The sequence below is a fragment of the Neopelma chrysocephalum genome, unplaced genomic scaffold, assembly GCF_003984885.1.
Source record: "Neopelma chrysocephalum unplaced genomic scaffold, ASM398488v2 Primary Assembly neopelma1_43, whole genome shotgun sequence".
Taxonomy (NCBI): domain Eukaryota; kingdom Metazoa; phylum Chordata; class Aves; order Passeriformes; family Pipridae; genus Neopelma; species Neopelma chrysocephalum.
Window position 1 is genome coordinate 2,026,616 of NW_020897702.1, and position 15,279 is coordinate 2,041,894.

Below are 15,279 nucleotides of genomic sequence, written 5' to 3' on the forward strand. Positions count from 1 at the left end.
ATAATGTTTTGTACTACATAATTGGTTTAAGCAAATTTGAATTTTCAGTGTTATTTTGTGTACGTGTATGCATGAATATATTCATACTCCAGCCTTCATATGTAACAAAAAGATTGATACTGCAGCACTGATCAAGAGTAACATATGGAATAATCTGATAACTTGCTTTGAAATGTCTATGGGAGGGTTAAGAGAAGTGGCACAGATTTCCCAGGGCTATTAGGACAGGACTTTCAGAAACATTCCTTTATAAACAGCACCAAACACTGCTATCAGATGCATCTCTTTCTCTCAAATTACTTTTCTTGCCCCTCTATTCTCTTTATCAGCCCCTTGGAATCCCAGCTGAGACAGGCTTTTCTTTGCTGCCTGGAAACAAGGATGGGCAGCAGAACAAGCACAGTGAGAGCGTGCTCTCATTTCTTTTTTCTTTCTTCCATCTCTAACAAGTGTCAAGTGTCAACACAATAGGTAAAAGACCTGTTCAGCAAGGCTGAACAAGGCTCAAAATGAGCATGCTTTATTATGGATAAAACCTAGGAATGCAAATATTGAATCCTACTATGTTTCTACTGAATATAATTTTAAATTTCAAGATAACTTATGGATTAATTTAGGATGACTCAACAAGGAAGAGACAAATCACATAGTTCTGTTATATTTGCCCCTTCTCCTCTCTTTATTATTTAATTCAAACTGAAACATCTATTTGATCAACAAATAAATTTTTGTACTAAGTCATGCTGGTTACAAACAAATGCTTTCAGAAGGACATGCTAAGCAAGATCAGCGTGGAAGTATTATTAACTGTTTCTATGTTACAACACTCTGTAATAAGCATGTAATGTGCTATAAATAATATAAATATTATATATAAATATATAATTATTTGATATGCATACAGAAGAGAAGGACAACTCTAAACATCATCTCAGCCTTGGCCATATTGATCAATGTAACTGGTCTACTCTGGCCTCCAATCGGGAGGTCTGGAGACACACCATCTATAACGCTGCTGATGCCTTTGAGAATGCACGCAGGATCACTCTTGAGGAGAAAAGACAATGCAGAAAGAATCGTGCCTTGCAGAATATACCACCTAAGGAGTCTTTCTGTTGTGCCTTTTGCAATCGGATATGTCTATCTTGTATTGGCCTTTTTAGCCACCAGCGTGCTTGTGACAAACGTGGGTAGACACCTTTCTCAAATCTTCGTTCGCGAAGCCTAGCCATGAAAAATGAATGATATGCATCATAAATAAGGCTTATTTTAATGACTTCTCTAGTTAATCCTACCTGCACCACTGAACAGAGGTGGAACAAGGTACAACAGATTCATTTTTCTTTGTAGATCAAGATCTGCCTTTTCTTGAACTTTGTGCCTTTGGTGTTATTTGCAACAATACATACTATGTATATTCACAGCTGTGTGCCTACTGCACTGTCCTGTATGCTGGTAGATTATACATATTTCTTTGCATTCCAGAGGTCTCAATGGCAGTCATTGCAGACTAGGAGCATTAGGAATGATTGTGAGGGCAGCTGAATGACAGGCAAAATCATAGTCTCTTTTCATGAACAAAGTAGATAGAGGGATGGTTGCTTCCCCTAAAGAATCAGATCCTCAGATATAATGGACCACAGTATGAACTGTAAATCAAAGGAACTACCACAGACTGTCATAGGGAAAAAAACCCCATATGTATGAAGACACACTCCAAAAATTCTCAAGTATTTTGAATAATCTTCCTTTGGGAGAAAAAGTTTGGCACTACCAGAGTTCACAATGCATCTAGAACAGTTCCTCTTTACGAAGTTAGGCAAGAGCAAGAATATGATCTCTAATGTTCAGCAATTCAAGCTACATATCAATTGAGGCTCCTTTGGATTAAGAATACCATACTGAAGTATTCTGAACTGAAGAAATAAAGTTAAATGAGACGTGAAAGAGGTAGGCTTTGAGTGAAGGCTACAACTGGTGTTCTGAGATCTCTAAATTACAGGATGTGGTTCCTTTTTTTTGAATGTGGATAGATCTTGGGTTGGAAGAAAGTGAGAAAAAAGTCTTCTGTTTTGTCCTTTTTTTTTTTGGAAATAAGGAAGTTAAATAAAAAGTTATTTCTAGGGTCTGCTCTGGGAACCTGTTCTTTTTAGCTGCTATTAATTAGTAAAATACACTTTCAGATTTTTAGACAAGGAAAGAAACACCTTCAGAGAACAAGGGGGCATTAACTGCGCTGGGTACATGACCAAAACCTTAAAATATGATATACCAAAGAAGAATATCTCCAAAATATTAAATTTATCTAACTGAAATTTTAAAAAAATCAATAAGAGGCTACAGGTGTGAAGAAATGGAGTTTAATGGAAGCCTATGAATCAAGAAAGGCAATTTGACAAAACTGTAATAAGGTTAGTGCAGTAACTACTGGAAATGTCATTTATCATGAAAGCACATGTGCCTTATCAACCCCTTCAACACTCACAAAACCTTTCATAATAATTTTCACTTCTTGAAACACATGAAAACATTATTCCTATTTGATATCACATCAGTATGCTGCTGCAAATTCAGGAACTTATTAAATTCATAAAGGTTTACTACATTTATTATTAAGAAGTATAAAGTTATATTAATTTCTTTTGTATGACAAAAATATATTTGCAGAAATATTTGTTTAGTACAGTACTAAGTTTGGAATAAAATACTCCTTGTTTGCACAGGTAATACATATCTATTGACTGACTGAACATTTTTTAGCTTCAAGACAGTTTTAACCATCAACCATATACAATAGATTTCCTCTTCTCCAAGTAAATCTGACATATATTTGGTTATACATACCTACCATTAAAGAAATTTGCAACTCTCGCTGTCATTCAAGTGCTAGCTGTCATCAAATGATTTAGAGCAGTCATTTTCAGCACACAAAATTAATATTACTAGAATCTAGATGTTGATATTTACTTTCGGATTTTAAAAGTTTTTATTTTTAGAGTATATTACATATACCAAAAACCTGAAAGTCTAGTTCAGATTACAGGAAATTTCAAAAATAAAAAAAAAAGATTTGGGAATAATTGATTGTAGAAATTCAATAGTGTTTATCCAAGGTTAGATTAATTTTCAAGTATTATCCACTAGGCACTTTAGTGTCTGACTAGAGATCCAAGTTTATGCATGCACCATTAATTTGTCCAAACTGACTCCTAAATGTCACTGGCAAAGCATGAGTAAAAAGTTAAACTGGTACTTCAGCAGAACTGTCTGAAACCACGCATTTGAAAGAATTGGTTTATTATGCCTTGCTGAATGTTAATCTGCCTTAACTCAGGTTTTAGACACAGAGAGTAGAGAAGAAAGTTATTTCCATGGTATTCAGTACACTGAATACAAAATTTCTCTAATTTGATTATGACCCAAAGTAATAAATTTCACATACAAACATATTTCAGCTAAGCTTTAAAGAAACTTGCGTCTTCCAAAAAGCTGGTGGAAAGCCAAGATTAGTTAGAATACTTGAAGAAATAGTCTTTTTTGCTGAAACCAAATCACATGAAAAAATGTACATGATACTAGGAGGAATATCTACATTCATATGTATCTTCCAATTATATTTATCAATCATTTACTTTTTCCAGTTTTATGCTTTTAAGATCCATTATTACCTTATATCCAGGTCCTAACTGATGTATTGCAAAAATCTGTGCTGGGTTGAGTGCTTCAGTGAATACATATACTGCTCCAAGCTGGCCACAGAACACTCTATTTGCATCAGCAGTCTCCGAAGATCCAAGAAAACATTTATCATAGCTCTGTACCAGAAAGAAGCAATATTAATAATGAAATAATATTAATGCACAGCTACTGAAGCCACAAATAAAGGGAGACTAATTAAAAAGATAAACCAACCATTATCAATCATTTATTACTTTGCTGTGGTGAACAACTTAATTTTGAATATTGTAGCATTAACTGGTTTACAGGTCTGCATTATAATGCTGTTATGACTGGCTGCTAGGATTTGTTTTCTATTAATTGGTCAAAATACAACAGAGAAAATTAGAATAGTACATTCAATTACCAAATAACTTTCCCTATTGCCTTTTAGAAATATGAAAGCCTTGAAGTTCCTTGTAATTATACTCAGAACTCCCATTGCTAACTCACAAGAACACATGCTGAAATGCCCTCTTCTTTCACTGTTGTGCTAACAGAGCTAAATATCTCTAGTATGAAAAAGAAACCCAAACACAGATTTTTCTAGTTTGCAGCTGGTGCACAGTTTTTCTGTATGACCACAGGCTATAATGATTTAGTTTGACCTAATTCTCTTCTGCCTTCTGTAGTCACAAGAGTTGCTATTTTCCATTTCTTCTTCTAATAACTATCCCTCTGTACAAAGACCTTTAGCAGTTTCCATCTATCCACTTCCTATTTTTTTCAGATTAGAAGTGATTTTTGCGGCTATTTTGCAAGATTCATGTTAAGTTCTTCTGGTGCTTCTAAAAAAACCTGTATAGAACAAAGACCTGGGGAACTGCAAAAGGACAACAACAGGAAGGTCAAGGATCTTTGAAGGCTATTCTGTCAGCTTCCTTGAGTCACACGTACTTCACCGAATGGAAATAAGGATCACGTCTCACTTTTTGAGCTGAATCACTAAACCAGTAGAACCTGCATTAAGAAGCCTGCTTTTTCATCTTGCTTGCCTGCTGAGTTTTACTTTAAGGAAAAATAGAGAATGGAATGACATATAGTGAACTGTTACAGAAACTGATCTGGGTGAATAGGTAACAAGGAAAAGGGGAGTCTATCTAAGCAGTCAGAAGGAAGTCAAGGATCTGGAGCTCAGCTTTGAGATGAGGTGAGATAAGAAGTATCTAGCCTTTTATCTTTGATTTATCCTCCTTTTGACCAAATACCTCTTTTAATTCTTTTTTCCCCTTGGAAAAAAAATTTCCCTTTCTATTTTTTTAAGCAATAATTTTGACAAAATTTAAAAACTTCTGAAAAAAACTACATTAATATTGATTCATAAAGTCATATCCAGGATGCACAGTGCAAAATATGGGCTAACGAGACCCCTCTAACTCCTAGTAACTCTAATGGTGAAAATTTCTAATAATTTTCAGTTAGTTCAGTGAAGTCTTGCTTAGTCTTGAAGGCTTTCCTGACACTGTGCCATTACTGTCAGAAAGTGTTAAGTCAATTAATGTTGAGCAACTGCCATTTTTAATGGTTATTTGAGGAATTTGTCTGAGCTACCGATGTCACTTTTTTCCTAATTTGTACTTAAATATTCTGACACATACATTCCTGCCTATTACAATGGCATTTTCCTGAATTCCTCTAGTAATCATTAATTGTACAACAGCCATTGAACTTCTCAATAGATTCTGAGTTTTACACATAATCACACTCTAGGTCTGTTACTCTGGAGTAATTTCCAGTTCTTTCTTTTTTCATTCTTCCCAGTTTACAGCAGCTCTTCCCGCTTAGCATTTGTCATTAAGGACGACAGATCTCCACACACCAGTAACAGCCCAGGTCCTCTGAGACCTCAAGTGGCTTTTCAGTCATCACATTCCACCCATCACAAAAATGTTTATATTAGCAAGGGGAAACCCATGCTCTGCAAAAACTGAAAGGCTTGCCTTTTCTTGCAAGTAGAGATGCTACCAAGAGAACAAAGAATGGCAATCAGAAGCTTTAGCAAGCAGAGCCCTCCTACTTTAATTAACATGCAATATTTAAACCCTTCCTTTCAAATCCAACTTTGCCTCTAGAATTTAGTGAAAGATAGCTCATTTCCTTAAGTACAAACAGGTTTTGTCATCCCACACAGTCAGTCAGAAAAAAATGAGAATCGTATTATAAATAAAAAATTAACAAAAGTGTAGACTCTCAAACTTTCAAGTAGAAGGTACAGAAACAGAGTGCACACACCCCAAAACATTAAAATTGGAACTTATATAAATGTCTTTAAAATAATTAAATTACAAACAATATGAAAGCAGATGCATTTCCTGTAAGAATAAATTTTTATTTGATCTCAGTCCAATTAACAGATACAAGTATATTTCCAGGTATGCATGTAATCTTCTGGTAAAAATGACTGCTTTCTCCCTGTTGGACAAACAGTTGCAAGATCACTGTGTCTTTGCTCAAAGCTTACTAATGCTGCACAATTGCACACCTCTCAATATCTTTTAACTAGTTTGAATGGCCAATAAGTAAAAGCTTACTGCCCACTAAAATTGCTCTGTATTGCAGGTATGAAATTTTGTAGCAGCTAATTTGTACTTGCTAACAATATTATTTAAATATTAATACTGTAATGCTTAGTACAGAATTTTTTTGTTATTGGTCAACTGCCTATTTACTAATTGCAAGTGAAACAATAGGAAAAATATATTTGTAATTGGGAGATAGATTTAATACTTCAGATTTTGCTGAATATTATATCTCCTTGGACACTTCTCCATGCTTTTGTTTGCTAGCTTTTAGTCCTTGTCTCTCTCTCTCTCTCTCTCTCTCTCTCTCTCTCTCTCTCTATCTTGTTGGTTTAAACCTGTAAACTCTGCATAGATGAAATGATTTCTTACTATACTTATACAGTGTTTAAAGCAATACGACTCTCATAATAGCTGAGGCTACTCTGTTCTACTTCAATTAAAAAGCCTACTTAAAATTTGATGTTCCTTAAGGCAAAAAGCATAGAAAACTTTTATGGATTAACAAATATCTCCTCTTGAATTCAATGCAGAATCTCATGTCTACAAAAAAGAGTAATTTTGTATCCATTGGCAGCATGCACAGTTATTTGGCAGAATGAATCAGTTTTTCTTAAGGACTTTTTTCAAGCTAAATCTGTCAAATCTGTAACTCTACCACACGGAGAAAACAAATACAGTACTTTTTTTTTCTTTTTCAATTAACTTTAAAATAAAAAGATATAAAAAAGGAAAACAATAAAATCTTACATCATTTGTGTTAACGTGCCAGGCCATATCACCATAGGATACCAGCTGACCATTCACATAACATCGTATTTCACTGTTTCTCCATCGATTATAGATGTGTACAATACTTATCATGTACCACTGGAAAGACAAGAACAATCAGTATACAGTGGCAGTTTTTGTGCTATAAAATATAAAGTTAATGAATGGCATAAAAAATAAGTGACCAGTCTCATAAAGTTATACACACAGATGAATTCTTGCAAACCCGTAAATTTAAAAGTCAAGTCACTGGAACTTCACGTCCAGTCAGCAGAATTGTGCCTAAATGTAATGATGTACCTACCAGCATCCCCTTATGGGATTAGAGACAAAATTGCATACGCACAATTAAAAAGCTGAAAAAACTTTGATTCCTGAAAGTGTAATTTAATTTCAACACTATACACGCTATACACAAAACACAACTCAGTTCTGATGGGAAATACAGAGCTATGTGCTCTTACATTAACAAATTCTTATCACATAGCTTTGCCTTTGCATCATAGCTGTCTGTCAAAAATTATAAAATAAAAAGAAAAAATTCATAATAGCAAATTTTACAGCCCAGTTTAAGATGTTATCCTGATTGTTTCCTTTGATATTTTTCCTCTGTTCTTTACCATTCTAACAATTTTTGGACACCTGTCATATCATTAAAATATATTTTATAATCAAACAGAGAAAGCATCACAGTTAAATGCTTCCAAGTACAAGTATTGTGGTCTTTCAAATACTTTGTTTAATAGGAATCATTATGTCCATGACAAATAAGTTCAAGAAGAAAACATGAAGTTTCCCTCAAAACTGAATCATTAAACTCACTTAAGACTGCGAAAGGCAAAAAAGGCAAAAAAACCTGAGCTTTGATTTTCTTGAATACACATGCATATGCACACATGCGTGCACACAAAGTCTATCCCAGATCGCTATCATTACTAATCCAGTCAAATACTGCTCTTTGTCTTCCTACACTAGAAATAACCAAATTTACATCTTAAATGGCAATTTCTTTTTAGCCAGGGAAGTATTCAAGTATTAAAAAATGATTTACTCTTTTTCTCATATTTGTCACTATCAATCTGGATAAAAGGAGTAACATAGGTTTTCAAAACCAGTTCCTAAAAGAGGATGACAAACACCATCAAGTTCACAATGCATACTTCGCAATAAGAAAATAAAAGTCCTGAGATTCCTGCTTGCTCACTTGATTCATATCCTTCTATAACTGTATTTTACGTGTATAAATTCTCTTATCACATGATTACATAACTTTTTTAAGGCTTTCAGATGAGTATAATGCCTACAGGTCTTCGAGAATAGAGTGCATCAACTGGCTCACAAACCTGTTCTTATGCAAAGTGAGAATCTTACAAATAATTCAATGGAAGCAGAAGACAAGAATTCCAGTGCATCAGCACATTGCTTTGTCCTAGATATGAATGTTATCTATATGTTTTCTAATCCTTCCTTTCCATTTTTCTAGCTTCTACCCATTTTGATTGCTAAGAAATCAGGCATGATAATATGTAATTCTAAATATCAGCAAAGGCATTTCTTAAAATTTGTAGCATTTTGCATCAACAATTTCTTTGAAAAAATGGATTATATATCCCAATCGAAAGTTTGGCAAATATTGTATTCAAATTTCTTTGGAACTTGGGGTGCCTTCTCTAAAGTCCTGGCAATTAATTACTATCTCTTACATTTATTTCTATATCTCTTCTATTGACATTTCAATTCCAGACACTTCCTCTGACTCATCCCCATAGACTCGTGTTGTAGTAAACAATGATGCAATTAAATGATTTAGCTTTTTTCCTATGTTAAGATATTCTTCACGGGCTCCTATTAAGCCTTAGTCATCCAAGCACAGGAAAAAAAATTGAATTGCAATAATTTTGCATATTATTTGCTATAACTTATACTTTTCTAAGTACTCTTTTGACACAACTTCAACTTTCTGAACAACTTTTTACTTACAGTTGTCTTTACTTTGCTATTTATCTATGCTCAAGTACATTGTGAGGAGCTTTTAAACATTCTACTGGATTTTTTGACTAATGGTATATTCGCTCTTAGCCTTTTGTATTTTTGCATTCAGGCAATTTCTCTAGTACTAGCAAACACCTTTTTTATTTAAGAAATAAAGGCAGTTTTTAACAGTTCCTTTAAAAATGAAAAATTGCAAATCTTGTATATCCAAGCATATTCAGCATTTTTCAAGACAAAGTCAAGCAAGAGTCAATGTCTGAACTCTCTAAAAAGTTTCAAAAGTACATAAATCGAAATGCATATGGTATTTAAAAGTTTGAACCCTTTTACCAGTAAGATGCCACCCAGTTTACAGCAAGGTAGTGCAAGCTTCTTTATATTAGGATGCTCTCTGATCTTCCCCAATTCATCACAGATGCTATAACCATCCTTGTCATGTGGCTAACAATTTAATCTGAATAGTATGGTTTTCCTAACTTAGTTACTGATTTTCAGAGCACAGAAACTCTGTTATATATTGTCACAATTAACTTTATCTGATTAGGTTATGTCTTTAATACAGGACATCACTCTATTAGCAAGGCCTGCCCCTCTGTCACATATAACTGTAACTATGATTTGAAACAAGCATGCAGTGATGGTCAAGTCAACAAAGCTTCAGATATCTCTTTTATATCAATAACCTCCTTTAAAATAAGACATTCCAGCTTCTCTTTTAATTTTTTTTATATATGTAGAACCATATATGTATGTCTCATATCCTCCTATTACCCATGTCTCATTTATGTGAATGTTTGGTGATGTTGTACAAGTGATTTTTTTGAATTCTCTCCTATTCTGTATCTGAGGACATGATTTTCAGGACTTTCCTACTGCACTACAAACCAAACCAAGTTGCATAATCTTACACAAAATTTTTCTTCAACTTTTAGTTGAAAAAATCCTTTTTTTTTTAATATTCAAAGTCAGTAATACAGTTTTCTTTTACATTCATCCTGCAGTTTCCTTTCCTATATCATTTTCTCAAAAATGCACAAAGACCATGCCTCTCAGCTGTAACAAGAGCTTCTGCAGGTAGTACTCAAAGACACTTCAGATACCAACCTGTCCATTTTTTATACTGCTGAAATCTGTTGAGCTTAGTCACCAACTGCGAAGTGATATTCCTACTCCATAGCACAGTACAATCAGAGAGATAAGGCATCACACACTAAGTATTTCCAATATGTGGAACTTATTTCTGTCTATACTAAAATTAGTAAAGGTGTTCAGAATTAGAAACACAAAAAAAAAAGCTATTTGCTCTTGACTACACTGTTTTCCTGTTTTAGAAGGATTGATGCTGAGGCTGGAACTCAGGGGAGTAAAAATTACGAGGGGTTACTAACACAAAAATTTCAATTTGGAGCACAAAAAAAGCAGTATAGACATATCAAATACAACACTGCCACAGCTTATGTAGCTCTCTTGAGACGTCAGTCTATTGTATCACACCCACATTTTTTATTTGGAGATATAATACCAAATTTCTCCATACATTTTTATAAATGCTTGCTTTTACAATGTAATTAAAATACACCAATTGAAGCCTAAAGCAACTACTGGACACATCTTAAAGTTTTAAATTAAGATTACACATTATGTGAATGGTGTCATATGACACAATTAACAGCAGGGAGATCTTTAGGTGAACATAGTAACTTTTGTATCTGCCTACATACAGCTTTTGTCTAGGTGATTTGAATTTATAATTTTACTGTGATTTACCAAAAATTTAAAAAAAAATTATTCAGAAGTTTAATGAGGATGATGTTCCTGGCAAAACCTATTGCTGAAATGTCTATGCCTGTAAGCAAACATAAAAAACTACAGGAAATAGTACATCTGATGGCAAAAATCACACCTCTCAAGTTAGCATTTGGACAGTTAGCTGCTCTGTAAATCAGCACACAATTTTTGAATACATATCTACACATTCAAAGCTTGCACAGTGAAACCAGTGTCACATCTAAACAACATGAAGAAAATCAATTTACATGTTAAACAGCATACATTTTGACTTGTTAGAGCCAGAAATTGTATTTGACACATTTTATTTCCTCCATTATGCATTATGTACCCTACCACATACGTGTAAACACAACTTAGTAATGGAAAAAAATATATTAAACCACATGAAAATATATTCTATAACACATATTTTAAATACTTTCCAAATCCGGCATATGACCCAAAGTGTATGAAGCACAAACTTTGGGAAATATAAAACTATCATGGGAGTTATATTTGGACATACTTCAGCACATCAGCTGATTATGATATGAAACTGCCATTCATATAATGAGATATACATGTACTTGTATTTCACAATTAGCTATTTTAAGTAGAACAGAAAAAGCTAAAATTTTCTAGAGTTGGCATGAAGAAAACTAGTCATTTGTATTAAAAATTATCAAAATATGAAAGATATGACTTCATCAGCAAGTAAAGATCAGCAAGATCCCACAGGCTAATTAACAATAACATAATACAAAAGTTAACAATTTCATTTGTTCCAGGTTCAGTGTTCATCAGTAGCATCAGATGTGCTACTGTAAAAGAAAATTGAATTGTTATCACAACACTTTTCTGTCTATAAAATTAAATGTGCAAACCAGAATTGATTCATTCTGATAGACTCAGTAGATATGTGTTTATAAGGCTTTATATATCCTCGAGTAATATGCTAGAAAAAGACATTACTTCATTTTAAAAAAACCACAAGTGAACAAAAGCTACCTGATGAAATCAGAATCAGTGATTTTGAATCACAAATACATACTAAGAAAAATAGTAGAACATTAAGCTGATGTGTGAATATTGGCATTCCCTCCCTAAGAGTTTGGTTTCTCAGAACAAAACAAGCACTGAAATTCAACATACAAAATCTAAGCCCATAAAAAAAGAAATGGGCTTCACAGCAAAATATACACAAGACCGCTATCAATGATAAACACATGCTTGCTGTATGGAAAGTCAATGCCTCAGTCAACTAACTGCAATTTTGAAGGCTGCAGAATAATTGTTCCCCTAGGATTACTAGGCATAGAGTAGAAATGAACACTAATATGATCTACAGATATAATCACAATTTACTATGAAAAATGAGAAATCCCGAAACATCACTGACACAGAGGAAAGTTGAGAGCCTTATATCACACAGCATTGCCAGCAAAATTTTTCAAGACATTGGCCACAAAGCTACCAGGTACAGAATTTTCAGAAACAGAATGAGGGAGTTTTAATAATAAAATACAATCATTTTACAAATACTCAAAATTCTTCTCTGTCTGAAGCTAATTAAGCAGTACTTTAAAAAACAAGCTGACTTTATAGAACTGTTACTCTATAAATTATTTTTTTTAGTTGATTCTGAACTGTAATAGACATAAAACTTTGCATGACCATAAGAGCAGTTACTCATAAAAAAGAAATTATTAGTAACACTATGGCACAAAAGAGATTTTAGTCCTTCTTCCCAGAAGCACTTTGTCACATTTTCAATGTTATTCTTTATTGTAAATACCACTTTGCTTACCTTGCGTGGCTGAAAGTCATACTTCACACAGTGCTGGAAACCTTTGCCTTTTGACTTCAATGATGTAACTATCAAGCAGTTGCCAACAAAATGAGCAGAATACCCAACACCTTTGCTAGTGCGGAAACTGAAAAGAAAGAATTATGAATCAAATTGGGACAAGGGGAATTATTGTATAATAAAGAGATTCAAATACGACTTTAAATTGCCATGAGAAAGAAAATAACTTAGTACCTGGAATGGTGAACTTAATTTTCTCCCAGCATTCTTTGGGGGGCGCTACTCACCTTCAGCACTTAATTGATTCCAGGCTACACTTTAAAAATCATTACTTTTTTTTTACTAAAATCCAAGATAGTAAATATTGCATCTATTACGTTTCCCCTCAGTTTCCTAATTCATCATAATTTAAAATAACACATCTGATTAAAGTTGTGAAGAAATAACCATTACAGAACAAGTGTGAGATGCCTTGCAATTTTATGGGGTTCAGAGAAAAATGCAGATGGTATGACATACAAATTGGGATTCAAGACAATAACTATGCAAAATAAGTACTTTTCACGACATGAATTAATTAGGCTAATGATCTATGAAGGTTTATTCATGTGAGTCATGGATTTATTTTCATTTGTCAAATGGATAAAGGACTGAAATTTTACCAAACTAAGTTTAGTAAGGGTTTTCAGCCTTCTTGTGACAAATATCATGAAGACAGATAATGCAGAAATCTCATACATTTCTCTAGTTATATTTGAAATCAAAAGCATTGTAAAGAGAAATACTGGACTTATTAAAAAAACAGTTTGCAAAGGTAGCTGGTCAAAATTCACAAATGGTATTACACAGAGCAATTCAAAAGGGGTAAGTCCATATCTATATCCATGTCACTTAATGCCTTCTGAAAAGCTAAGTACAGTAAAGAGCAGTCCGCTATGATTAATAAGGAGCACACAGCTTTCAGCCTTTCTCTAAATAAATAACCAATGGCTGAAATACAAGGTCTAGATGGCGAACTTCATCACTAAATTCTTAAATGAAGCTTTGCAAGTATAAGAAAAGACACTACTAATTTTGAACATTTGTATAAAGTCCTGTAGCCCACTAATTAACACTCTCATTCTCTTAAGGTAGCTAACGCATAAAGTAATTTCATATTCTTACAATAATGATGTTTTAAATGGTTTCTTTGTTGCAACATTTTCATCAAACACTTTTACTAGGTTTTTGCTAGGAACATTAGGGAGTGAAAGGTATAAACAAACACTAAGTTCAGATTTCATCTTACTTAATAGCTGTTATATATCTTTATCTTTCTATATCTTAGGTTCTATATCTTTAGTTTACCCAACTACAAAGATACAACCTTGATTTTAATATGCAGAAAAATTGCATAGCTATAGACCTAATTCTATCTTCAGAAAATTACAGTTAAATGTGTATGCATACATCATTGAAGGAGAGAACCAGATTTTCCTCTTTACTCACTGTCAAAAATATAGCTCATAAACCATGACCTTATGAAAAAAATAGATTCATTACAAGATAGGTGGTGTGATTAGACCCGGAGGTAGTCAGGGTTTAGACATTCTTTAGACATTCCTATAAGTGAATTTTTAAAGGAGGCAAAAAACGGACATTCAAATTACCAAATTCTAGAAAGCCGCTTTTGCTTTCATAAATTAGAATGCTTTTATTAAATGTTAAAAACAGAGTGATGAGGCTAAACAGAACAGGAATAATAACATCTAGAGATGACTTTTCTGCACCCTAATGGATCCTCACCCAGAGGTCCTTCCTTCCAGTCTTGAAGTATATATAGGATATCTCTTTATTTTCGCAAATTCAAGCGGTGTCTTCTTGATTCTTTCATCTGCCTCTATACATTGTACACAATTCTCTCTCCCCTCAAGCTGTTGTGCTGAAAAGGAGCATTATTCTCTGCCACAGCCATACACCACTCTTTGCAAAAAAAAAAGGGCACTCTTTTTAATAAATGTAAAAACTCCTCTCTAAATAGACCAATACATAATCTAAGAATGAAGAGAAAAATTACACACTGTGCATTACCACTGACTTCAACAATGAAGGCAATTTATACACTGACATTCCCCTTTATCTTTTGAAGACTATTTTTTATCTGGATCACGTCAATGATCTGGCTTCCACAATGACCCCATAGGCAGCTATACCCCTCAACAAAAGGAACAGTGACTATCATTCATATATGCATACAATCTACATTACCTATATATACAAATTACCTGCACGACCACATCAGTGAATTTTGTACAATAACATGAAGGTTAAAAACTTAAATTACAGCTTTTACAATAAAAACAACTGATTGTGTTATGAGCTGGTCTGAGACTTTGATTTACCACCTTAGGGCCTTACGCCATTCAAAAAATTTTTCAGCAGGTAGCTGTATCTCTCACAACGCCAAATTTGTTTTTCAGCAACTAAGTCATCTCTACAGTCTAAAATGTTTTTGTTTGACAGAATCCCATCCTGAAGGATATTAAAAAAAAATGCAGATTCACTACACCCTGACATATGATGTGGTATTATTTGATCAGAAATGTTAAATAAAATGTTTTATTTTAAATTACCAATTTAAATTGCCAAACGTTGTAAATATCATCACATTTTTACTTGATAAAACATTATTACAATTGTGTAAAATGCATCCTACTACTTTCG

The 15,279-nt window shown here is 33.5% G+C and overlaps 1 protein-coding gene across 1 annotated transcript in view; it reads right to left on the reverse strand.

The window, feature by feature from the left end:
- NBEA (neurobeachin) overlaps positions 1–15,279 on the reverse strand; it is a 451,136-nt gene that overhangs the window by 338,325 nt on the left and 97,532 nt on the right. The window contains exons 6-8 of the mRNA XM_027677697.1: positions 12,577–12,703; positions 6,987–7,106; positions 3,669–3,815 (exon numbers count right to left, since the gene is read on the reverse strand). Of these exons, the coding sequence (XP_027533498.1) occupies positions 3,669–3,815; positions 6,987–7,106; positions 12,577–12,703 (394 nt within the window). The remainder of the gene's footprint in view (positions 1–3,668; positions 3,816–6,986; positions 7,107–12,576; positions 12,704–15,279) is intronic.